Source organism: Alternaria arbusti (genome assembly GCF_024043155.1).
Source record: "Alternaria arbusti strain BMP 1465 chromosome Unknown scaffold_32, whole genome shotgun sequence".
Lineage (NCBI taxonomy): Eukaryota > Fungi > Ascomycota > Dothideomycetes > Pleosporales > Pleosporaceae > Alternaria > Alternaria arbusti.
In genome coordinates, this window is record NW_026249972.1 from 136312 (window position 1) to 161396 (window position 25085).

Sequence of the window (25085 nt, forward strand, 5' to 3'; positions counted from 1 at the left end):
CCAGCCTACATTCTGCTTCCAACATTGCATTTACCGACTCACCGTTCAAGCTTCCATGTTTTTTATCGCATGGACACGAAGGCTGACACTCTAGCAATACAATCTCGTTGCTTTATTGGGTATGCAGCACGATATGCAGCGTTATAACCGTGCGAATCAGCATTGATCTTCTCGCTCAGCCACTGTCGCTAGGACAGCGGAAGCTAGGGAATATACGCACTATATGTTACGCGAACGAATCTTTGTTCACGATCTTGTTCGAAAGAGGAAGCAGACTTATCTAACGCCTTCGTCGACCCGGGTGGGCTAATCGCCTTGCATTGATTGCGCTGTGTGCCTGCATATCCGGCGATATTGGCAGGGCAACAACCATCGGTCAACGTGAATAGGAAGAGAGATAGTACTTAAGCTCGGCTTTAGCCATTGTTACAAGCTGGATACCTCCTGGCTCAATTGCACTTTCGCGTCGTCCATCATGGCTCCCCTTCGCTCAATCATTGCGGCTGTAGCTCTCTGTGCGCAAGCGGTCGTCTCAACGTCAATCGACAACACAACCTATGAGTACATTATCGTAGGCTCTGGACCTGGCGGCGGACCGCTTGCATCCAATCTCGCTAGAGCCGGTCACTCCGTGTTACTTCTTGAAGCTGGGGATGACCAGACGGAGAACCTTAATGTTTCGAATTGGCTGAACTTCAACCTAGCTGGCAACGATCCCGCTACAGTATGTAGAGATAACATCGTGGTAGAGACATGACTAAAAGTTTGCATAGCGCTGGGACTTCTTTGTGAAGCATTCTGATGATGAGGCTAGGGAAGCGAGGTACTTGCATCGAACGTGGCGTAAGCCAGATGGAGGGTTCTACGTCGGCATCGAGCCACCTAAGGACTCTGAAGCTCTCGGAATTGTGAGCATGGCCCCATTCGATAGACCAGAGCAACTACTGACTATGATCCAGTATTATCCGCGCGCAGGCACCTTGGGTGGCTGTGCGATGCACAATGGCTGCTTGACCATGAACCCCAACGATGCAGACTGGGACGAGATCGCGCAAATGACCGGAGACGACTCATGGTCACACGAGAATATGAGGAAGTATCTTATCAAACTCGAGAAGGTGCACTACAACAGCACATGCGAGCATGGCCACGAAGGCTGGCTCGATATGACCATGCTAGACCCAGGCTACACTAACAGTGCGGATGCTAAACAGCTCAGTGAGCTCGCTGCAGAGGCCGCCGGCTACCCCGCCTCTTCCGCTTCGACGTTGCTCCGGCGAGATATGAATGGTGCGCAGCCAGACCGCGACCAGCTCGTAGGGCCTTTCGGCGGTGTCAGCCACATCAATCCCAATGGACGCCGGTCGTCTCCGGGGTACTACGCAAGAGACACTGCTGCTTCTGGCAAATATCCACTGACTATCTCGATGGATACACTTGCCACGAAGATAATCTTCGACGAGGTGTCCCCAGGACCACCTAGAGCAGTCGGTATCGAGTACTTGCAAGGTAAGAGCTTGTACAGTGCTGATCCTCGTTCCAATGCCGATGCCAAGGGCGTCGCTGGGAAAGTGTTCGCATCCAAGGAGGTCATCATTTCTGGTGGCGCATTCAACTCACCACAACTGCTTATGCTTTCTGGGATTGGCCCGCTCGATCAACTCACGAAGTTCAATATCTCGCCCGTGGTAGAGCTACCGGGTGTGGGTAGGCAGATGGCCGACAACTACGAGGCTGGCATCTTGTCGCTCGGAAAGCGTGCTGTTACTGGTATGTCGGAGATCTTCCCCAACTTCTGGAAGACGTCTACTTCGCAATTGGGCATTCGCGACATTTACATGTGGTGTGGGTCATTCGCGTTCGAAGGCTTCTGGCCAGGGTAAGCACCCACATCCTTCTCCGAGAATGCACTAATGATTCCGATAGCTTTCCCAATCGGCCCCCGTACTTCAACGAGACGTACGGCCCGTCACAATACGAGTGCGCAATGGTCCACATGAATCCGCGTTCGCAAGCCGGCACAGTCGAACTCCGATCCGCTAATCCGCGCGACATGCCGGCCATAAATCTGAACTTCTTCAAAGATGGAGCAGACGAGGACCTCCAAGCCATCTACGAAGGTGTCGAGTGGGTGCGTTCCTGGCTGTCAAAAGTGGACCCGTCTGCACCTGATTCGCTGGCGCCCTTCGAAGAGCTCCACCCTTGCGAGGGTATCATTGGGAAGCAGAACTGTACGGTCGAGAGCCAGAAGACGTTCATCAAGGAGCAGGCGTACAGTCATCACGCTAGTAGCAGTTGTAGGATTGGTGCCGATGGAGATGAGTATGCGGTACTGGATAGTAAGTTTAGGGTGAGGGGAACGAAGGGCCTGCGAGTCGTAGATGCAAGCGCCTTTCCGAAGATACCTGGAGGGTTCCCTATATTGCCTACTATGATGATTAGCGAGAAGGCTACCGAGGATATACTCTCTGGGTTGTAGGGCCTCGTACATACTTAACCCTCCTGCACATTCAAGACAACCAGTAAATTGTTCGCAGACGAGTTCAAATTTACGTGCTTTGCTTTGGGGCTGCTCGTCAGTAGAAGGTCTGCGGCCAGCATAAACAACAATGTTCAGTCTGCTCAACTGTGACCCCATGTGGTGCCCAAGTCTAGAGATCGCGATCTCGGAGTTCGCAGCCCGCACAGTCGGACCTTCTTGTCCGACGCTTGACGAGACCGCCGTACCTGCCCATCCAGCGTCCTGTCGCGTGGACCTACTGCATCGGGATTTTGCGACGACACTCACAGCTTCGATGGATAGACGATGGAAGGACAGTGCAGCGTCCAGAGATGGTAGCTGTCATACACGCGGTGCATCGCGCCCAGAGAGCAACGTGCGTGGAGAAGTGGGGCAGGCTAACCAAGAGAGGCGCGATAGTCCCGCGGCCTCTTCTTATCGTGTTGATAACAACGTTCAAGACTCTAAGTTGACAGATGGGAATAATACAATGCGTTAATGACTTGACCGATTCGCCAATAGGCCGTGATTCGATTCGAAGGAAGATATTCGAGATCGCGCTGCGATGCCGTTAGACCGTTGATCTGCCTCCAGTATATAAGACCCCGCTGGACCCTGACAGCTTTGAGCGATCAACCTTATCCGACCACCCTCACATCATATCCATCCATACTATGGCGCTCGATCGATTGAAGCAAGCTGCCTCGCACATCACGGGTATTGGAGAGCCTCCACACCCATTTGATCCTTTGAGCGAATCAGAGATTGAACGCGCAGTCGCTATCATCCGAAAAGAGCACAGCGATGTGTTCTTTAACGCCATCACCCTGCTGGAGCCGCGTAAAGCGGAGATGATGAGCTGGCTCAAAGATCCTGAGCACGCTCCAAGACCACATCGAGTTGCTGATGTAGTCTGCATTGGCCGAGGCAGTAAAGTGTATGATGGACACGCAGATTTGACCGAAGGCAAGATCATTAGCTGGGCGCTGACTGATGATGTTCAGCCACTTGTACGTTAGAGAGTGCGTGAGTGCGGTTTAAATCCTGCTGATTTGGATCTAGATCACGATGGAAGACCTACAGATTGTGGAGACGATTGTGCGGAAAGATCCAAAGGTCATCGAACAATGCGGCCTGATCGGCATTCCACCAGAGGACATGCACAAAGTGTACTGCGATCCCTGGACGATTGGTTATGACGAGCGATTCGGCACCAAAGTTCGTCTTCAGCAAGCGCTCATGTACTACCGCCCACACCCCGATGACTGCCAATACACGTACCCATTGGATTTCTGCCCAATCTACAATTCCGACACCCAGGAGATCATTCATATCGACGTCCCACCAGTTCGGCGACCGCTCAATCAGGCCCCGCCAAACAACTATCACGCGGCTGCGATTGAGGCTGAGGGTGGGTTCAAGACCGATCTGAAGCCGATCAACATCACACAGCCGGAAGGCGTCTCATTTAAATTGAATGGCAGATACATCAGCTGGGCGAACTGGAAGTTCCATATTGGCTTCAACTACCGCGAAGGCCTTGTTCTATCTAACATCACCTTCAACGACAAGGGCACCGTTCGCGATACCTTCTGGCGCCTGTCGCTCGCAGAGATGGTCGTACCTTATGGCAACCCAGAACACCCACATCAGCGTAAGCACGCTTTTGATCTGGGAGAATACGGCGGTGGCTACATGACCAACTCGCTTAGCTTGGGCTGTGACTGCAAGGGTGCGATTCACTACATGGACGCTGCCTTTGTCAACCGCGCCGGACAGGCTACAACGATCAAGAATGCTATCTGCATCCACGAAGAAGATGCTGGTATCCTGTTCAAGCACACAGATTTCCGCGATGACAGTGTTACTGTTACTCGTGCCCGCAAACTCATAATCTCGCAAATCTTCACAGCCGCGAACTATGAGTACTGTGTGTACTGGATCTTCCACCTTGACGGAACAATCCAACTGGAGATTAAACTCACGGGTATCTTGAACACCTACGCGATGCTTCCTGGCGAGGATCTGAAGGGTTGGGGAACTGAGGTGTACCCCGGAGTGAACGCGCACAACCACCAGCATCTCTTCTGTATGCGCATCGATCCCAACATTGACGGACCGGAGAACACTGTTTTCATGGTCGACGCGATGCGCGGAGAAGGCGAAGTCGGTAGCGCGGAGAACAAATACGGCAACGCTTTCTACGCGAAGAAGACGAAGCTCAGCACCCCTGAGCAGGCGGCAACGGACTACAACGGCGCAACCAGCAGGACATGGGAGATGGCCAATACGAACAAGCTCAACCCATACAGCAAGAAGCCAGCTTCATACAAGCTAGTCAGCAGAGAGGTTCCCGATCTACTACCCAAGCCTGGAAGTTTGGTATGGAAGCGCGCCGGTTTCGCAAGGCATGCGGTACATGTCACAAAATGTGAGTTTCACCAGAGAATTACGTACGAAGCCCTTGACTGACCTACAATAGACGACGACACACAACTCCACCCAGCAGGCCGTCACGTCCCCCAGACATCTGGCGAGCCATCCCAAGGCATACCCGCCTGGATCGAAGCCAACCCCAACGAGAACCTCGACAACACCGACGTCGTACTGTGGCACACATTCGGAATCACGCATTTCCCATCACCGGAAGACTTTCCGATTATGCCTGCTGAGCCCATGACGCTACTGCTGCGACCGCGCAACTTCTTCACACGTAATCCTTGTATGGATATTCCACCTAGCTATTGCAGCGTTCCGAGTGGTGTTAAGCAGGGGAGTACGCTTGTGGATAAGCTGAGTCGAATGGCGTTTGGTGAGGAGAAGAAGCCTGAGAGTGCGGCGTCCGCGACTTGTTGCTCGGATCAGAAGTTTGGTGCGGGCGTATGAAAGAGGTGCGGCATGTATGTTTAGTGTGTTCATAATAAAGAGTTTTCTTCAGCGAAGTGATCATCAGAGCTTTCTACCTTTGTGAATGTGCCGCCCAGGCAGACCATCGCGGCATGCTGCATTGCTCACAGTGCTGGCCACGTGCGGTGACGTAGTCCAACGCGAGATGTTCGCGGGTAGTAGCTCCGCAGGTGGGCCCAAGCTTCCACCGAGTCCGCATCCGACATCTTCTCCCCTCCACGATCGCCCGCGCAGATTCCAGTCACGCACAGCAGCCGCGATGATATAGCACCGATATCGCAACCATCTCAGCACCCTCTTCATCCCACCGAGCCTGAGGATGTTCCTGCCGATTTGGACGGCCCACCATCCGAACCCGCAATGCCCCGCGCATTCCCACCCGTAGAGCAAAATGATAAAACGAAACGAGCAAACGTGCCCAGGAGCGCCCTATCTGCATCTTTGGTTGAGAGCGTAGCCGGCTTCAGCGCTGGCGTTGTCTCTTGTCTCGCTGCCCATCCACTCGACTTGCTGAAGAACCGCCTTCAACTCAACACCACCAGTCGATCGCGACCTGGCGACTCCTACCGAATTCTGCGGAACGTTATCAGAGATGAAGGAGGCGTACGCGCACTATACAGGGGACTATGGCCGAACCTTCTCGGTAACAGTCTGGGTTGGGGTCTATACTTCCTGTTCTATGGAAACCTGAAAGAATTGTTTCAGCGCAGGAGGCAGAAGGGCGAGCATCTAGGAAGTGCTGAGTTCTTCTCCGCGAGCATCATCGCTGGTATGTTTGGAGACACGGAACACCTATGGGCATCGCTAACCGTTTGCCAGGTCTCCTTACCGGTGCTTGCACGAACCCAATCTGGGTCGTGAAAACTCGCATGCTTGAGCGTGGCGCAAACCACCCTGCCGCATACAAGTCCATGAAAATTGGCCTCCAACACGTATACGAAACCCGAGGACTTAAGGGGCTTTGGGCAGGCTTCCTACCCTCATCACTAGGTGTGCTGCACGGTGCAGTACAGTTCAGCATATACGAGAATATGAAGAAGAGAAGGGGGACGCATATCGGCGGGCAAGACAAGCTGAGCAATTGGGAATATGTGTATATGAGCGGTGGAAGCAAGCTGCTTGCTGGAGCAATCACGTACCCGTACCAACCCATACGCGCGCGGTTGCAGCAATACAACGCTGCACAGCAGTACAACGGCCTGCTAGATGTGCTCAGGAAGACGTACCAGAACGAAGGGTTTCTGGCGTTTTACAAGGGGTAAGCAAGTCCCTGCGCTCTACACACCAGTGGAAAACAAGGCTAACCTTCGCAGTGTTATACCCAACACGCTACGAGTCATCCCAACCACAGTCGTCACCTTCCTAGTATATGAGAACACGAAACTATATCTACCGAAGATGTTTGCGGATGACGAGCAACTAAGTCACGACGAAGATTAGAGCCGAGAACAGACGCACCCAACTACCATACCGATGCGCGCTTTACAACACGATATTTACCGATATGAACACGGACGTAGACGAATCAATATAACACTGTTAACGACTTCCATGCGAAATATACGAAGAAGCACCTCGACATACTCCGAAGTGAAGGCAGCCACTGTTGAGACGAATGAATTGCGGCCGATGAAACATCAGTTGTCCGTCCTTCTCTGTTGCAAGCAATCGAGCTCAGCGTTTTGACTAATGCTGCTCGGTGCTCAGACTATACTGATATTGGGCAGCTGGTGATTGACATTGCGCAGGAATTGGGTTGCGCCATGGTAGCAGTCCCTACTATCAGGATCCACTCACCTGCAGCCTCTGGAGTGAATCCGTGTGTGGTTGCCACTTTCCAGAGTCTACCTGGGTCGGTATGAGCGATTCAATCAGCCTCTCTTAGGCTGCATGCGACGAATCACTTTTACACGTCAATCACAACCATTGGAAAAGCTTACCTTGAGGTAGTGAAACTCGAATCACTTAACATCGAGTAATGAGTTGCCGGTGCTTCACCGCGAGCACCCTAACTAGACTTCAACCAGCACACAGCCGCAACCAGCCTACTCTGTTTCCGTATTGGCGAGTCTTCGCAACCACCAACAGTAATGGCCTCACCAAACCAGCTTCAGCGCAAGCCTTCCATACTCAGGATGGGCAGGAAGTCTCGGCCGGACCGTCTTACACCATCTGTCAACATGCGGCCTTCGACTCCCACGTCATCCCAATCCCCTGTCTCTCAACCTGAGCGGCGTCAGAATGGCTTGAGAAGATTCTTCGGCAGATCTCGCGAGCCAGAAGTACAGAATCGAGTGCTCACGCCACCGTCGTCATCACCGGTACCAGCAGCGTCACCACTCATCATCTCGAGGTTCGCCAAAGCATTTGTAGACGCCCTAAACGTCACGCAGCACTCTAACTTCCTCATCTGGATACTTTACTACGAGGTCGTTGAGCTGCCGGAAACCCCAGAGGCTTGGTATGCACCAATCGACAACATGGACATGCGTGGGTGGGTTGCGCTGGGAGAGTTCCTGGCAAAGACACAAGAGGCGGGTGATGGATATGGCCTCGATCTGATTGTGTTGGACTCCATCTGTGACCGAATTCGATTATCGCGCCCGATAGTCCACACGTTGTTGATTCGCTTCGCCGATCCAGAGAAGATGAAACACAGTATTCTCGCTGCAGCAGGAAGCATATCACCAAAGCATGATACTACGACGATGGAAGCTCTCGAGGCCGCGCAGTCGAAATTGGAAGACTTGCACAAGTTGGCAAACCATCTGAAGCCACAAAAAGGGACACAGTATGAATCGTGGCAGACGATCATTCAAGAACGCTTGCGTGCGTTCCTGGACATGGTAGTCGGCCCCCGTATCGCTCATCTGCGTACAGGCAAACCGCTTACGACTGTTGCAACATCAGAGCAACTCCCGAAGGAAATGACAGAAGGCATCAGGATGAACTATCTCTACGAAGCCATGCAACAAGAGCGCAATGTACCATTGGAGCGTTATGGTATTCGTCACGGTCACAACAAACACGAACACCAGACTCTGCAATCGTCCTCATCTCCAGTGAACGACAACGAGGTCGAGCGATCGCGTAATCATGCGATTGCGCTCATAGCCGAGAATCGAGAACTGCGTTCTGATATCGCTGTCCTACTACAGGACAAAGAGAGACTGATCAAAGCAAACGAGAAGCTCGCACAGAAGGCTTTTAAACTCGGCCGCCTACAACCTGCAGGCTACATCCGTTCGCCTCCCTACGATGACTGGCCCGATAACACACCAGGCAGTGAGAACGCCAACGGCGAAGGACGTATCGCTGCACAAGTGCCCCTACGCCCTACCCGCCCTCGTTCGGTCTCTACCGGCGACATCGAAGCCCTCGCTATAGCCCTCGAACAGGGCCTCGACATCACCACGCACCATCGCCAAAGCTCCGAGATCCTAGCTCAAAAATACGACGACGTGTTTTCCAGTTTGCATTCTTCTCCGTTGCCCACTCTCCGGCTCTCGGCACTCCCACCGCCACTGACGCCCTCACCTTCATCAGTAAACGGCAGTGCGACGCGGCCGATGACTCTGGGTGATGCGCCGAGGAGTGGGAGGCGTAGTGGTATGATCTTCGACGGAAATGACATGGGCCATTTAGCTGGGGGAGGGACGCCAACGGCGGAGGACAGTGATGAGGATGAGGATAAGGATGGGAGGAGGAGTGGTGGGTATGTATCTGTTACGCCGACGCCGCAGGGGAGGAAGAGGTTTGATTTGCTGGAGTAGGGTTAGATGTGGGGAAGATAAGGGGGACGTGAGTGCTGGAGTGAGCGGATCTACGTGGATTTAGAGGGTGTACACCATGTATTCAGAAGAATTGCAAGAGCTTGAACACGTAGAGGTGCAGATTGTAGTTACTGCAGTGAGCATACTTGCGTAGCATAGAAGCTAACGCGCGCTTGATGACTTCGATTCAACTTTTTTGACGGTTAGTCTCGGCGTATACGCGTCGACAGCGAAGCACAGGCATACAGAAGCGCATGACTGTTCAATGACCAGTGAAAGCCCCCGAGACACCAGTTCCTTTAGACCTCCTCAATCTCGTCAATGACCTCATTACCACCATCTAGACCCTCTTCAATGGTACCCTGCATATCCTCCTCAAAGACCGGCTCAGGCTTAATCTTGGGAGCAGCCGGAGCCTTCTTCTTGGTAACGCGACCGGTCTTGACAGCTGTACGTTTAGTCAGTACGTCCGTCTTGTCATCCAATGACACAAAACACTCACCACCCTTAACCGGACTAGCACTGCCCTTCTTCGCGCGCGGCTTCGCGGCGCTCTTGGGAGTATCTTCACGGTCGGCGGATTCGTCCTTGAGCGCAGTGGCCGCCTTCTTGAACTTGCGCATCCGGTTCTCAAGCGCGTCGTAGGTCATTTCGCCGCCGTAGAGAGTGGCGATTTCGCGGATGTTTACCTGGAGGGAAGGGGTGGTTAGTATGGTAGTATGGATGGTTGAGAGGGATTGTAGTAGAGGATTTGTAGCATGGGATGGACCTACTTTGTTATCGAAGCTTGAGAGTGTTGCGATGAACAGGCGCTCGAGTACCTCTGGGTTGGTCCAGGTGATCGGCATTGTGGTGACGAGGCTGGTGAGTGTTAGTAGGGCTGGATGGATTGTGATGCTTCAGGAGCTTGGATGGGGTAGCGATTATTCCTAGCTATGAGAGCGAGGAAGCGCATGGGTCGAGGTTGTGGGCGGCTGTGTCGAGCTGTTGTAGTTACTCGTCGAGGCGCGAGTGCGCTCACTTGGGGAAATGTTGGGCAGCTGGAGAACTTACTTGTTGGAGATGGTTGGTGAAGCTAGTGTGTTAGATCGGAGTCTCGATGACAGACGTTGATGTTGTCACTGTTGTTAGGGCGGTAGAGTGTGTGAGAGCAGGGTTCAGGTGGCAGAAGGTTCAAGATATACGGCGGGAAAAGTGAAGGTGACGGTAAGATACGGAAGGGCGCAGCTCTGCCCGCTACTCTTCTCCGCCTTCACACCGCTAGCGTATCTCCCACGTGCGTGACGTGGTGAAGGCACGTAAATTTGTCGAGATACGACAGGACCGATGCGGAAGGCAGGCTATGGGATTACAGATCAAAGTGACGAGGGGAATATCATGGGTATATTGGCAGGTACCGTGCTCGAGCAGATAGGCCCTATATCCAGTACTTCCATATGTCGCGAGACGGTGACCAATCCTGTCTGGTCGAACGCAAACTCTGGGTATCGAAACTACATCAAGCCTTGACCTTAGTTGCCTTTGCATCCTCGCGCGCTTTTTTGTCCTTTTTCCCTTCGGCTTTATGCCGCTTCGCCTCCTCTCTCGGGTCAATAATCAATAACTCTTCTTCGTTTTTCCGCTTCCACTCCAAGTCTTTCCCTAACCTGTCTTTTGCAAAACTGAGCGAATGCGACATCCACCCTGCATCGTCATCAGACTCCTCCTCATCCTGCTTGTCCCAGGCTTTACAGGACTGGCATCCTACTATGAAGTGTAGATCGCATGCGCCTTCTTCTTCTCCGTCGGCTCCGATCGCGTCTCCGTTGGCTTGGTTGCTCGGTGCTTCTTCTGGTAATGTTGGAGTGGCCATCTTCGGGGCGGCTGTAGAATCTGCTGAATCCAGCTTTGATTTGAACCGGTTGAGAATGTCCAGCGCTGACTGTTCGTCCTTTGCATTGCCGCCTGCTCCGCGTTTCCGTCCCCGTGTTGTAGTTGACGGTACCATTGACTCCAGTAGCGACTTCTTCTTGGCTGGCCCTGTATCTTGGGCAGCTGTGTTCCGCTTCATCGATGCCTTAAGGTCAGCGATCTGTTGGTTGACGCGGTCTAACTTCGATCGCTTCTCGGACTCAGGCGACAGTTCTCGTGGTGGGGTGCGCGCTTTGGGTTTGGGTGGTGATTTGGGTGTGGCTTTGTGCGCAGGTTTGGGCGATGGGGATCGTGGCGGCGACTTTCGCGACGGTTTGCGTATGGGTATTTCTCTCGTCTCCTCGGGTGCTTTGGATGCAGGCTTCTCATCCCCTGCGCTGACTAGCTTGGTGTTGAACTTGGGCTTCTTCGCGACCGGCGCCGCATCAGCCTCGGCTTCATCGCCAAAGCTGAGCACGTTCTTGCCAGCCTTCCTCTTCGCCTTCTTGGGCTTCTTGGTCTCGGACTCATTCGTCGTAGCCACCTGCACCCTCTTGACCATGTCCTCGAACGGGTTTATGATGATCTCGGCGCCCGTGACCTTGGTGGGGTACATGGGCTGGTCGTCGCTGCCGTCGCGTATCTCCGCCTCGGCCATCTTCATCAGGTTGTAGATGGTGTCGCCCGCGACCCTGCCGAACATGGTGTTCTTGCCCTGCAGCTCTGGGGTGGCAGCCAGGGTGAAGAAGAACTGGCTGCCATTGTCGTCCTTCTTGCCCGTGTTGGCCATGCCCAGCAGCCCCCGTCGCGTGTACTTCAGCCGGCTGTGGAACTCGTCGGCAAAGGGCTCGCCATCGTAGCTGCTCTCTCCGCCCTGCCCCGTGCCCGTGGGGTCGCCGCCCTGCAGGATGAAGCCCTTGACCAGGCGGTGGAAGACGGTGTTGTCGTAGTAGCCATCGAGACACAGCTGCAGGAAGTTGCGCGACGTGATGGGCGTCTGCTTGGCGAAGAGCTCGATCTCGAGATCGCCCGTGGTCGTGTGCAGGACGACTTTGGCCGTCGGGTTCGGCTCGAGGTTGTATGTCGTGGCCATGTCAGCGACGGAGTTCCGTTATCGAGGTGCGTTATCAGGGCCGTTATCAGTGCCGTCACCAGAATGCGCCGTGGTTGCGCCCGTGGAGGATTCGCGAAGTCGCGTCCCAACTCTATCGCGAATTTGTTGGCCAGTGAGCGCTGAGCTGCCCTGCACGGGCCTCGGCAAACGTGCCCCGACGTCATCTTGGCTGCTCACCCACCATGCACCACAGCCTGCATACTCTCACTTAACTTTCCGCCGCCCGACACAGGACCGATGCCTTACATATAATACCGCTGTTCTCAACTCTCACCGCTTCTGGTTCCCTTCTTGTCTCCCGGGTTTGGACTCAAGTCCACTTGACAGTTGGCACCATGCTGCCCTACATCAACGCACGTACGTGTTAGCATGCTGAGCCACTACCACCAATACTGACCATGGTGAAGCTTTTGAATATGTGGCTGGTGCGCTTGGAAATTCGGCTGATGAGCGTAAGATCTCGCATGGCACATGTGGCTGATGTTGTGCTGACTCCACCCAGTCAAGCTCATTTTCTCCTTCTACCTGTCGTATCCTCTAGCTGCCGTGTTGAAAAGGATCCCCGACAAGGACCCATGGAAGAAGAATGTCTTCGTCATTACGTGAGGCTCGTCAGATCTTCTTTCGGATGAATTGATGTTAATGGCTCCAGCGTCTCCATGTTCTACCTTGTTGGCCTTTTTGACTTATGGACCGGCTTGCGGACCATCTTCATCAGTGCCGGTGGGGCCTATCTCATCTCTTCCAAAATTCATTCGCCGTATATGCCATGGATCGGATTTGTATTCCTTATGGGCCACATGTCGGTGAACCACATCTACCGACAAGCTGTGAATGACCCATCGGTCTTTGACATTACCGGAGCTCAAATGGTCCTGGTCATGAAGCTGACTGCTTTCTGCTGGAACGTCCAGGATGGTCGCCTTCCGGACTCTGAGCTTTCCGAGCAACAGCGCGCCCACGCTATCCGGACAATGCCCAGCATGATCGACTACGTCGGCTATGTCTTTTTCTTTCCTGCCCTCATGGCTGGTCCAGCCTTTGACTACGCCGATTACAGTCAGTACATCACTACGACCATGTTCACCCTCCCACCAGGCACCGATCCGTCCAAGGCACCCCCAACGCGCAAGAAGCGGAAGATTCCTCGCAGCGGCATGCCTGCCGTAACCAAAGGAGTCTACGGAACTCTCTGGCTGGTCGCATTCATCAAATTCTCCAGCTGGTACTACCCTGAATTCTACCTCGGGGATGAATACATGCAATACAACTTTTTCCGCAGGATCTGGCAGCTCTACATGCTTGGTCTTACCACGCGTATGAAGTACTACGCAGTTTGGAGTCTATCTGAGGGATCTTGTATCCTTTCCGGAATCGGCTACAACGGTCTTGACCCCAAGACTGGTCGAGCTAAATGGGACCGTCTCACCAACATCAAGCCACTCGAGATTGAGGCCGCGCAGAATGCTCGTGCTTACCTTGGTTTCTGGAACATCAACACCAACACTTGGCTGAAGAACTACATGTATCTTCGTGTGACACCAAAGGGACAGAAACCTGGCTTCAGGGCTACGCTTGCCACATTTGTGACTAGCGCATTCTGGCATGGATTCTACCCTGGCTATTACATGGCGTTCATTCTGGCAGCTCTTGTACAAACTGCTGCGAAGAGTAGGTCTCTGATGATGCGCTATCTGCTTTCATGCTGACATTCACCAGATGGCCGCCGATTGATCCGTCCGCTGTTCATGACGCCAGACGGGAAATCACCTCTACCTTCGAAGCGATACTACGACCTCTTCTGCGTCGTCCTTACACAGACTGTGTTTGCGTTCGTAGTCGCTCCCTTCATCCTTCTTGGCTTTTCGGATACGATCAAGATCTGGGCACGGGTTTACTTCTACACTCTCATCGGTGTGGCCGGATCATTTGCTGTCTTTTCGCGGTCGTTCCCCATCCGCAAGCAGCTCGTTCAACTTCAGACGGCTCGTGCGCCCCCAGCGGCAGCCACCACATACGATGATCCTGCCATTGAGAAGGCAGCACGGGAAGAGATTCGACGAGAAAGGCTAGCGAGGACCAACTCGTCAGACAGTGTCAAGAGTCACGCCAAGATGCCTCTCCTGGGTATTGCGGATGATCCCGAGGCGGAGATTGACGAGATCGTGGCCGAAGTCAAGGCTGAGATCGAGCAAAGGAAGAGGAGGGGCAGCGTGATGCAAGGATTTGATCTCAAGCAAGCCGTGCAGGACAAGCTGAAGCAGTTCAACAAAAAGGGGTAGAGTATGATACACTGGCGGCGATGCTCCAGTAGCAGTCGCGGGTACATCTTTGTGGTATAGGGATGGGAAACAGGCCGGCTTGGGGATCAGCCGTCCAATATAGCCTGAATACATACTCAGTAGCAAGAGTCGTTGCGGACTTGATTCCGAACCTTCCCGCCTTTCACCGGATTTATCACAGGCCTTCGTGCACGTTCGTCGCTTCAGCCCAACGTCAAATCTTCGGGCAAATCATCCCGCCCAGTTCAATCGTTCAGCCCAGCGCGAGCTATCGGCGACCACAGACATCGTCCGCTCCTGTCTGAGCTAGCGGGTGTCTTGCGTGCTAAATGTGGCGCAAACTCTATTGCCATGTGGTAGCTCGGTAACGCCGGCCTTTTGACACCGACGCCGCGTCACTCCAGCGCCGCCCACAAAGTTTGCGGCATCTTCTAGCTTCGGGCGTCAAGAGCTTCTGTCACCGAAAGTTTCTTTGAACTCCCGAAATCCCATGGAGAATATGATCATCGCATCGTGGCGTGGTCGCACAAGTGCATGCGATTTTGTAATTCGAGGCTAACGGCCTAGAACTCGAGATCCAGTGGCTGCATGATCGGACCGACGAATCGTATAATCGATCGCACATCCCGCAGGTCTGAGACTTCCTAGACGCACATCTGCACGGAGCGCCCGTCGCCTCATGTAGACGACTCAACTCCGTCCTTCAGGTCGCAACGCTCCCATGCCGCGTGGTTCATTTCCGGGGCCCAGGTACCTGGAGGGTCCATCCCAGTTCAGCCCGCTAGACGATCGTGTTCTCTCAGGCTTCTTCGTCGCTACATGAACGCTTGGCTGGAATTCGTTGCCGGACGTGCAGCTAACGGTGCCGCTTCCTTCTACAGGCTTGACGCTCGAGCAATGCACTTATACCCATTACTAGACATATTGCAACATTTGTGGTGTTTTCGCCATACTAGCCTGATCCGACTCCACTTCCCGACGACATGCTTCTAGTGTACCGATTCCAAACACGCCATGTCGCGTGTCGAGTAGTCGATCTAGCATCCCATCACTACCACTCTTCGTTTCCGCCCCAGTGTACGGCGAATACCGAGATGATGGACTACAGGCATTGGGTATGATCGGGACCGTGGGCGCAGTGCCGGAGCTGATCCTTCTTCATGGGTTCCCATCCCCACAACCCACAGCCCTTTCTTTGCCTTTTTTCGCTACGATCCTCGCATGCACGCTCAGTACGCATGACTGCATATTCTCTCGGGCTTATACGAATTGGTGGTCCTCCAGACTGATCCGCACCGAGATGGGTGTGCCGGATAATGGCCCTGTAATTGCTGGAGTAACGTGGATGTTGACGATATTGAGTGGTGGGTTTTTGGCTTTGAGATTCTACGCGAAGTTGTCGAGGAAGCAGGGACTTTGGTGGGATGATCATATCCTGACTGTCTCATGGGTAAGTCGACGTCTTCCATCTGTATGATGTCTCTAACGGGAATGAACAGGTCCTCCTTCTCGCCCAGGCTATCATCACACAAGTTGGACAACAAATGGGATTCGGGAAACGACTGGAAGATGTCGACACCAAATACCTCATGACTATCGCAGTCGGAATGTCCGTCGCCGCATCGATCTCGTGTTTCGCCTCCACCCTCTCGAAGATATCCTTCGGTGTCACTCTCCTCCGCCTCACGTCCGGTTACCTGCGCGGGTTCGTATGGTTCTGCATCGTGACCCTCTTCCTCATAATGCTGCCAAGTGCGCTGGCTACATGGGTCCAGTGCCAGCCCATGGCGAAAGCTTGGAACAAAGATCTCCCCGGAACATGCTGGGACTCCAGCCACTCAATCGACTACGGTATCTTCAACGCTGCGTGGTGTGCTGCGGCAGACTTTGCACTAGCGCTGCTTCCATGGTATCTCATATGGGGATTACAACTGAAGCTCCGCGAGAAGATTGGAGTGGGTATCGCCATGAGCATGGGTGTATTGTAAGTCACTTCGAGCCTACACGACTGGTGAACAACAATACTAACACGACTTCCCCAGATCCGGTGTCTGCGCCATAGTAAAAGGCGTCTACGTAATCCAACTCGGCCAAAAAGACTTCTCCTACAACGGCAAAGAACTCACCATCTGGACCGGCGTCGAAACAGCAACCGCCATCATCGCCGCTTCCATCCCCGTCCTCCGCGTCTTCTTCAAGGAAACAATATCTTCCTACTCGCGCTCGCATACCAAAACCAACCAAAGCGTCCCCTTGTCCCGGTTGAACCAAAGCCAACACTCTACAACAACCACGACTGTGCATGCGATGGGCAAAGGGAAAGAGGGGCGCTGGACGGTGATTGAGGACCAAGGAGATGACTGGAGTCAGAGGGGTATTTTGGAGGATGAAGAGATGGGACGGAGTCGACGGGGGACGGTGTATGAGGAGGATCAGATTTTGACGACGAATACGGTTACGGTTACGATTGAGAGTGACGCGAGGTCGATGTCTGATCAGAAGGCTAGGTCGTTTTTAGGAATAGCGCATTGATATATCTTTTAATGAAGTTCATGGCAGTCACTTCTCAGGATCAAGAAAGTGTCACATCTGCATGGGCGTTGGGAAAGAGATGAATATTCTCACGAGCACACCATCAGGTCTTCATTGATTCACCATGCACTTGGGGCCAATGTTAACTTTCATCAGTGTCATTTGGTATCCACAGTCTTCATCGGAGACAGTCATCCTTGAAGTCCCTGCAACCAGCCGATGCCGGCGCCATATGTATACCACTTAGTCATCGCCATATCCCCTCCCATGGTATCCTCAGTTGTTGTCTTCCGTCGTACCTAGTCATCAGTCCCTCACTTCCCAAGCCTGCCGCTTACGCCGCTAGTCATGTCGTCCTGGCTAGTCGTCATCGATAACCATCGGTTCGTCCGCGTTGGCACCATCGAGAATGTTGATGGAGGATTGGCTGGACTCCGGTGATGGTTTGTGCTTCATCCACTGTACTCGCAAATCGAAGGTCATCATCTTCCCCAAAGCGCGGGTATAGCGATCAGGTCCAGTAGGCACCTCCTTGAGAGCGGCTACGCGAAGGTGATTGAACGAATGCATCTCTTGGTCATTAGACAGAACGGTGGCTGGGGCCTCACCCTGAGCGAGGCGAAGAAGAAATACATCATGCGCAGTTTGGGTCATCCGGGGCTCTGCTTCGTTGAGATCGAATTCGTCGTCGCCGAGTTGGTTGTAGACATCGCACAAAGGCTCGAGCATGTCGTGCTCGTGGTCCTTCACGAACTTCGCGACCGGGGCCCATAGCTTGTTAGAGATCGTGCGGTCATCTTCTTCCTGGCGCTGCAGAACTTGGTCCCAGATGCTAGGCAGCTCGGCAGCAGTGGCTTTCAGCCAAGCCTTCATGTGCTGGTCATCATCCATAGCAGCAAAGTCCAATTGATGGCGAGAGTCAATGCGCGATGCCTGTTCGAAGAACCATGAAGACACAGTCTGCTTGGGCCAGAAGATGTTGTATCGAGAAAGGTAGAGCCACATCGCCAGTGCATACGGTGCCTCGTGGACACATCCTCGCTGCTGGTCCAAAAAATCGCGAAAGCCCTTGTGGATGATGAGACCGGAATTGTCGTCGCATATGCAGACTGTATTGGTGCCATGCCAATCCTCAGGGCAGCCGTAACGCTCGTCAACGAACCTGTCCTTGGTCATTGAAAGACCTGCGGGTACGGCCCATCCTGCATCAGCAAAACGCTTGAACCATCGAAGCAGGGTCTGCGGACGCATAGGGTATTGAAGACCGGGTGCTTGGTACACACCAGCCGACGAGGTCGTCTGTCCAGCCAAGTCCTCTCCGACGTGTTTGGCGAGGGTGGTCAGTGTCTTGTTTGAACTCTTGAGAAGATCATTCTCGGCCTTGAGGACACCAATGAGCTTTGCAGCTGTAGAGGACGAAGCGCGCTCGAGCTCAGCTATGACACTGTCGACGAACTGACTGTCGGTGATTGTGTCATTCCAGTCCTTGAGCTTGTCATCGATTGGCTTGCTAGTGCGGGTCCACTGTTCCCAAGCTGTGGTCACGGCTTCTCTCTTTCGGAAAGCAAAGTCATCGTGGGCGCTGGTGCTGCCAGTCCCGCTGGGGTCATCGCCAGGAAATGTAGGGTTAACGGTGTCAGCGCCGGTGGGCCTGTTCCTGGGGATGTCTCGAGAGGCTGCATCGCTGGGATTGTTGGAAGCAGCAGTCATCTCGCTGTCGGCTTGCTGTGTAAGCGCGACTTGGAGAGCGCTGGGATCCGCCATGGTTTTGTCGAGTGCGGTGGTGGAGATGTGCAGAGATAGGGTGCAGAAACAGTGTTGACCTTCATTACTTGAGCAGCCTCGCTTACATAAACAGAGGTGAGAGCAGAGATTGCAAGACGCGGTGACGGAGCGGCGATACTAGGTGACGTCAAGCCCTCTCACCTTGACTTTTCACGTCACAAACCAACGCAAAATTACTCGGTAACGGCTTTGCAGCCTACTGACTACTGTCCGTCATCCCCGAAGCTGCGTGACCAGTCGGGTGTTGAACCAGGATTGTACGATACAGGCTTCAAAGGCTCTATTGACACATACTGTTGAAGCCATCGAGAAAGCTGTGCGGCTCAAGATCTCTCAAAATCAGGTAAGAGAAGCTCGGAATGACCCGGGCTTTGTTCTTTCCGCATCGAGAAAAGTGCACGCATGGAGACGAGTAGGGCCCCGAAACACAAACAGAGAAGGTTACGTATGCGGCTAGTGAGATACGGGGGACCAAAGACGATGTATACATGTAGGATGAAGTTTACGCGCTCAAACACGACTCGCGATTTGAGCACATTCTCCAACGTGTCATATGCATCGTGTTTGTGCAAGTGCCAATTCATTTGTGGTCTGCAAGGCTCGATAGATCAGTGACGTTACTGTGACTCCGCAGTTCTGTCTAGATCGCGACTGCTACAGAGGAAGTAAGCTTGCTCTACCTCCCGATAAATATAATGCCTTCGAAGATCTGGAGGCACTTGTTCGCGGTGTACAAAGAATTTGGATAACGCAAACGAGCCGTTTTAGCGTTTGCTCTTGCTTCTGACGCACGGATGGATCGACCAGATGCCTGGATTCCGGCTTACTGTGGCCTATCGTCACCTCCGCGTGCCCGGCGTATCGAGCGGCACGGTTTTCGTCGCCCTTGTAATCGTCTCTGCGGTCTTTTCCGACATCAACATGCCCCGGTCAAAGTCATCCCTTGTTCCAAGAACAGCTTCCACCGATGTCCAAAATGCTGTCGAAGTGGACACAACCGTGGTGGTTATTAAAGTCATCGCTCGGCGGAATGCATAGAACTCCTGGTAGGTCTGTCTCACCAAACTCTCGTGGCTTGAGGGCCGGCTTGTTTGGCATCACCAGCCGAAGGCGAGGGGTCCGGGGTGTCATGGCTTCCTCCGACGCTTCGGTAGGCTATTGGAAGGCTGGGTTGTCGTCGGCTTGCTCGTCTACGATGCCGTGCGCCAGGTCTCCGTCTGGTGTACACATCCAGTCTTCAGGCGACGGCAGATATTGCTCATCGCGCGGTTCGATCATGAGGCCGCTGTCTACGGTAAGCAGCTGTATCGTTGTATAATTGCACCACCTACTCTTCGTACTCGCCAAGTTGGCTTGAGTCACCCGCGCCCAGCATCCACATTGCTTCCTCTGGAGACAGAGGCAGAGCGCTGATAGTATCTCATCGGTCAGATCCTCCAATGGCTTGACAAGAGACATCGCGGTCTCGCTAGTCGTTCTGTCAGGGGCAGAGGCGAAATCATCTGCTGTGCCGCTGCAGTCGTTGAAGTGGAGCGACGACGTGCACGGGAGCGGGCCATCATCTGCTGGATACTGACTAAGAGGCGGTGGAGAGCTATTGGTCATCATGGATTCGCTAGCAGGTGATTTGAGCCTTTCTTTCATCGCCATGTTTGCCTTGACTGGTGCAGGCATAACGTTCTCAAGGTATGCGACACCCCAGTTGGTGAGGTCCATGGCGGTGTCGATTTGGCCCGGGTCTGTTCGGTCCTCCGCGAACTTAGCGGGAGCCCAAACTCAGTCGGCGTGTTGAGCAGAGTCACCCATTCTGCCAGGGAACCGATGTCGATAGGTACTTCGATTGGCTTCAGAGTTGCCGGGGCTCGTGCAGTGAAGCTAGTGTATGCAGTCTGAAGCCTTGTCTCCAACACCGCTGCAGACGGTTTCGGTTTCTTCTGTTGTTTCTTCTGTTTCGGGGTATTGATGAGAGATAAGAGAGGAAGAATGAGAATGAGGAATGAGATCAGAGATGAGATGAGGATGAGTGATGGTGGATGAGTGATGAGGGATGGTGGATGAGCAGAACGTCGATATTGGCCTCGCAAACCTTGGAAGTTTTACCCAGTCGCGATGTTGATGACTGTCGTGCTTTCCCTCCATGGCAGCCGCGTCATAGAGACGCGTGCTTTCCGTGAACGCCCATGAAGCTCCAGTCTGCGGGGCGTTCCTTCCATGAAGCTCTCACTAACTTACCAAGACTCGACACGCGACGAATACGAGCAAAATAAATACTTACATCATGATCGTATTATCAACTCACAAATGTATATCCCAGTGTATACAACAAGATCCCAGGTCGATGTCTTTCTCGGTTGATCGAAGCCAGCGACGCGGGGATTGCCGGACGGCACGTGTTTCGTTACTCAGCACCCGCCGGTGTTTCAGCTACCTTGCCTGCTCTCCAGACACCACCCTTCACTGAGCATGTATCCACTGCGACCCACCGGAGAGCGTCCGCGATGGCCAGACCGCCAGCAAGACGAGCATGCGACAGGTGCCATGCCGTGAAAGAGAGATGCAGGCGCGTCCCCGGCCAGGATGCCTGCGAGCGATGCCAACGCCTCCGCAACTCATGCCAGACCCTACGACCAGTTGGCACTGCTGGCCGCAAACCTCGGTATCAGCGCACCGAGGGTACGACACGCAGCCCGCTACAGACGGCTCGGAGCGACAGCCTTTCTGTTGCTTCTTCGTCACCCAGATGCCCAGCCTCGGCCGCGAGCCCAGCGATGCCGGATTGGGACATAGTCGCGCTGCCCAGGGCTCCATCCCCGTTCGCGGATCTGAGTGAGCGGGAGATGCACCTCGTCAAGGGCGTATCCCAAGGCCAAACGCGCATCGACCAGTTCCTCATCGCGCCAAGCTTCCGCATCTGCCACCACAAAGCCTTCGCGCGTCAGCTCCACAACGCAACGTCGTGGGTACAAGATTCGTTGATAGCCACCGCGGCCCTCCTAGCTTGCGAGTACGAGCCTGGCCCAAACCATGAGGACCGAGTCATTGGCCACAGGCGGGCTGCCTCTGCCGTTTCCACTTTACGGTCTGTTAAAGCCGTCGACCCTGGAGACGTTCAGACCGTGTTGATGCTTGCAGTGAGCGCCATCACGTTTGCCCTGCACATATCCGGGAGCTCATTAGAGATCTGTCGACACACTCTCGACATCATCAAGCCCATATACGAATCGACAGTGGAGCTCAGTCCGGACTGTCAGGCCTTCGTCATCTGCCTCATTCAGGCGGAGACCGAAGAGTGCATCATACGGGGCGAGGCTCCAACCCTGCGGCTCGAAGTCCAAGAGACCGATGACATGGTTGATCGATATATGGGAATTGCCTGGCCTATGCTACCGTATCTTTACGATGTTTGCAAGATCACCGACTCGCTACGCCAGAATCCGAACCTTGATCTATCTGAGATTACGCAAGCTCTGAACGACATCGAAGTCGCCGTCGAGGCCTGGACGCCAATCCTGCCCGTTGAGCAAATCAGCCGTTTTTTGCAGGAAGAGGTGGCTAGCATCATGTCTCAAGCCAAACTATATCGCTGGTCGGTGCTGCTTATCGTACATCGACTGCGACATCCATATGGCACAGCGTCAGCGAGAGGCACTGTCATTTCAAATGCTATCTTCGAAGAGCTGCGGATGATACTCCAAATCACCAAGCGCTCGGTGCCAGGCGCCATTATCCCATATGTATTTGCTTGCTTCGAGCTGGTCGATTCTGCTCAGCGCGAAATGGCGCTCGACAAGATCGACGTCGTCATCGAGTTTTCGAAAGAATTGCGAACAAAGGTCAAGAAGCAACTCATGGCATTTTGGGTCATCAAAGATAGCACGGCTCAAATTCATTGGAGCGAGATCGTTTCGTGGCTTCCACGATGAAGCTCTCGACTATGGAGAGCACACAGCCCAAAAGACAATGCCTTGGTGGAAAGCATCTGGGTGGGATGAAGATACCATAAGAAGTTGTTTGTGCAGGGACACTCTAACCGCTCTGCTTTTCCCAGGAACAGCGTAGCGATGCGATACCCATCACGAACACTACTCAAGTGTTCTATGGGCTGGTTGTCGCATTGCCATGCGCTTGTATTTCGTCGCCGTCGCAACCCTGATCTTCTTGCCCCACAATAGCAAGGGGATGGGGATTAGCAAGATCGCAAAGCATACAGCCGCCGTGATGATGGAGACGTTCTGTATACCCATATTGTTCGTCCACGGCGTGAGTGCGAAGAGGATGACCACGGCGAATAGGTTCCGGACAAAGACGATGCCTATCATAGCATCTCCGAGGATCTGAAGGTTGTCATGTCAGTGGGAACTCCGCTTCGAATAGACTGGGAGCTGTCGACTCACCTCTTGATAGCAATCTGTCACGTATGATAGCGCGACACCACTAGCTAGGACAAATGTGAAACCGAACAGCCCGAATCCTACGGCCAATATCATCCAGTGCAGGCCCTGAAGAAGCTATTAGTGAACCATCATTACAGCCAGGTGCTACCAACATACCCTGGCTAAGGCTAGCCCAAACATCAGGATACCGCCCGGGAGCAGGAATGCTGAGATAAGAGTGATCCACAGGCGCATTTCTGGTTCGTAGATGCCTCCATTCCGCCTAGCGAAGTACATGATCGATCTGTCGTTCAGGAAACCACCCGCGAAGAATCCAAAGAAAGTGCCAACGAACGGAGCAATATTCATGAGTCCAACGCCAGAGGCTCCAAAGTTGTACGGTGGTTGCAACAGGTAGACGGCCTGTAATGAGCTCATCAATGCCATGCACGCCAGCAGGGTCCCATAAGTGAGTGCAGCAAAGGCCACGGCAGGGAAAGTGAACAAGACAACGATTGGCTGGTAGAAGTGATGGCCGATGCGTTGATTGGAAGGGGTGACGATGGCCATGCGCTGACGATAAGTCTTTCGTGGTAAGGAGGTGTCAATTCGGGATTGTATGCGCTCCATGGCGGTGTGCTTTGCGTCGCCTTTGCCGTCTGTGGCCTTTTGCAGCCCTGAGTCGGGACGGCCGTCCTCGAGTCCATCCGAGCCAGAAGTGCCAGCCGTATGTGGCACACTCTGACCATTGAGGAAAGGGACGTACTTGGACTCTTCGAAAAAGAACATGACGAGGACGAAGTTTAGACCGAGGAAGATTGTGCACCACCACCAGATCCATCTCCAGCCCTGCGACTCCACAACGAAGCCGGCGGCTACCGGGCCGAGGGAGGCACCCACGGACGTGAAGACGAGGTACCATGCGTTCATTGTTCCATGTTGATGGACGAAGAACAAATCGGCAATGGTGATCTGGATGACGGCCTCGCTGATAGCACCGCCCAGTCCAGCAAGGAAGTTGCTGCCCAAATAGTCACCATAGTTCGCCATCTGGGTCTGCCACAACACCCCACTCAACTGGAGCGCAGAGCTGAGCAGGTACAGAGGTCGTCGTCCGTACTTGTGTACGAACGGCATGAAGAGCATGCAGCCGACTGCAAGCCCAGCACAGCTCATAGCGCCTCCATTGTTCAACTGATCGTTGCTGAAGCCCAGTTCAGGCGCAATTTGACCCCATGATGTCGTGCCGCTCTGGAGCTGTACAAATGTCCAAAGGACAAAGAAGCCGGTTAAGCCGAAGTTGATGGTCTTGCGCAATTTGCTCCAGTTCAAGGGGTCATCTGGTTCGGTGCTAGGCACTGGGTGGAGGATGACGTCCGTTGCGGGTCCCGTCACTACAGCGGGACAGTCAGTGTGCGGTCTTTACAGCGGTAAATGCGAGTCTTACAATCCTCTAGTCGTAGCGTTCCCGGAGCCCAAAAAGTGCCATCATCCGGTCTGGAGCCATTGCTGTCGGCCATCGCTCTCAGGAGGGTACGAAACAAAAATAATCGCGTTGAAGAGGTTGTCTATCACAGGCATGGAGCTTGTTGCGTGGATATCTTCCCCACTGTTATCCAGAGCTTTCGTGCGTATATATACCACAGCGACCGCTGAGGCAGTGTCAGCTGTGCTCTGTACGTTATCTGCGCATCCCTATCTCGAACCCCGGATTGCGTGTTTCCGCAGGCGAACGGGGCGAATTGGGCGAATTGCGAATCAAATAACCCACCGGCTTGGCGCTGGCGGCTGTGGGGTAGTGTCGCGCTAACGTCTGCCGCTCAGACACGAAACGAAATGTTGCTCCGACACGGCCAGATATCAACACTTTGTCTCGCGATCATGCGGACGAGATCTGGACCCCGCATTATTCAGCTACGGATAGATACT

At 53.7% G+C, this 25085-nt stretch overlaps 12 protein-coding genes across 12 annotated transcripts; 7 read left to right on the forward strand and 5 right to left on the reverse strand.

Annotated features, from left to right (window-relative positions):
* Positions 1-475: 475 nt before the first annotated feature.
* J4E86_011310 (uncharacterized protein) lies at positions 476-2479 on the forward strand (the record flags this gene model as incomplete). The annotated part of the gene is made up of 4 exons (XM_051451803.1): positions 476-724; positions 774-908; positions 960-1879; positions 1927-2479. The coding sequence occupies 4 exons, from the start codon at positions 476-478 to the stop codon at positions 2477-2479; spliced, it is 1857 nt and encodes a 618-aa protein (XP_051297060.1).
* Positions 2480-3174: 695 nt separating this feature from the next.
* J4E86_011311 (uncharacterized protein) lies at positions 3175-5386 on the forward strand (the record flags this gene model as incomplete). Its single annotated transcript, XM_051451804.1, has 3 exons — positions 3175-3510; positions 3563-4931; positions 4983-5386. 3 exons carry the CDS (start codon positions 3175-3177, stop codon positions 5384-5386), a joined length of 2109 nt encoding a protein of 702 aa, XP_051297061.1.
* A 381-nt stretch (positions 5387-5767) lies between these two features.
* Positions 5768-6847, forward strand: J4E86_011312 (uncharacterized protein; the record flags this gene model as incomplete). Its single annotated transcript, XM_051451805.1, has 3 exons — positions 5768-6176; positions 6227-6665; positions 6721-6847. 3 exons carry the CDS (start codon positions 5768-5770, stop codon positions 6845-6847), a joined length of 975 nt encoding a protein of 324 aa, XP_051297062.1.
* A 650-nt stretch (positions 6848-7497) lies between these two features.
* Positions 7498-9180, forward strand: J4E86_011313 (uncharacterized protein; the record flags this gene model as incomplete). The annotated part of the gene is made up of 1 exon (XM_051451806.1): positions 7498-9180. The coding sequence occupies one exon, from the start codon at positions 7498-7500 to the stop codon at positions 9178-9180; it is 1683 nt and encodes a 560-aa protein (XP_051297063.1).
* A 299-nt stretch (positions 9181-9479) lies between these two features.
* On the reverse strand, positions 9480-10028 carry J4E86_011314 (uncharacterized protein; the record flags this gene model as incomplete). The annotated part of the gene is made up of 2 exons (XM_051451807.1): positions 9480-9869; positions 9954-10028. 2 exons carry the CDS (start codon positions 10026-10028, stop codon positions 9480-9482), a joined length of 465 nt encoding a protein of 154 aa, XP_051297064.1.
* Positions 10029-10678: 650 nt separating this feature from the next.
* J4E86_011315 (uncharacterized protein) lies at positions 10679-12163 on the reverse strand (the record flags this gene model as incomplete). The annotated part of the gene is made up of 1 exon (XM_051451808.1): positions 10679-12163. The coding sequence occupies one exon, from the start codon at positions 12161-12163 to the stop codon at positions 10679-10681; it is 1485 nt and encodes a 494-aa protein (XP_051297065.1).
* A 680-nt stretch (positions 12164-12843) lies between these two features.
* Positions 12844-14466, forward strand: J4E86_011316 (uncharacterized protein; the record flags this gene model as incomplete). Its single annotated transcript, XM_051451809.1, has 2 exons — positions 12844-13855; positions 13904-14466. 2 exons carry the CDS (start codon positions 12844-12846, stop codon positions 14464-14466), a joined length of 1575 nt encoding a protein of 524 aa, XP_051297066.1.
* A 1300-nt stretch (positions 14467-15766) lies between these two features.
* On the forward strand, positions 15767-16998 carry J4E86_011317 (uncharacterized protein; the record flags this gene model as incomplete). Its single annotated transcript, XM_051451810.1, has 3 exons — positions 15767-15916; positions 15966-16450; positions 16509-16998. 3 exons carry the CDS (start codon positions 15767-15769, stop codon positions 16996-16998), a joined length of 1125 nt encoding a protein of 374 aa, XP_051297067.1.
* A 360-nt stretch (positions 16999-17358) lies between these two features.
* Positions 17359-18762, reverse strand: J4E86_011318 (uncharacterized protein; the record flags this gene model as incomplete). Its single annotated transcript, XM_051451811.1, has 1 exon — positions 17359-18762. One exon carries the CDS (start codon positions 18760-18762, stop codon positions 17359-17361), a length of 1404 nt encoding a protein of 467 aa, XP_051297068.1.
* Positions 18763-19938: 1176 nt separating this feature from the next.
* J4E86_011319 (uncharacterized protein) lies at positions 19939-20499 on the reverse strand (the record flags this gene model as incomplete). Its single annotated transcript, XM_051451812.1, has 1 exon — positions 19939-20499. One exon carries the CDS (start codon positions 20497-20499, stop codon positions 19939-19941), a length of 561 nt encoding a protein of 186 aa, XP_051297069.1.
* Positions 20500-21551: 1052 nt separating this feature from the next.
* On the forward strand, positions 21552-22706 carry J4E86_011320 (uncharacterized protein; the record flags this gene model as incomplete). The annotated part of the gene is made up of 1 exon (XM_051451813.1): positions 21552-22706. One exon carries the CDS (start codon positions 21552-21554, stop codon positions 22704-22706), a length of 1155 nt encoding a protein of 384 aa, XP_051297070.1.
* Positions 22707-22865: 159 nt separating this feature from the next.
* J4E86_011321 (uncharacterized protein) lies at positions 22866-24676 on the reverse strand (the record flags this gene model as incomplete). The annotated part of the gene is made up of 4 exons (XM_051451814.1): positions 22866-23117; positions 23178-23282; positions 23334-24550; positions 24604-24676. The coding sequence occupies 4 exons, from the start codon at positions 24674-24676 to the stop codon at positions 22866-22868; spliced, it is 1647 nt and encodes a 548-aa protein (XP_051297071.1).
* Between the last annotated feature and the right edge of the window lie 409 nt (positions 24677-25085).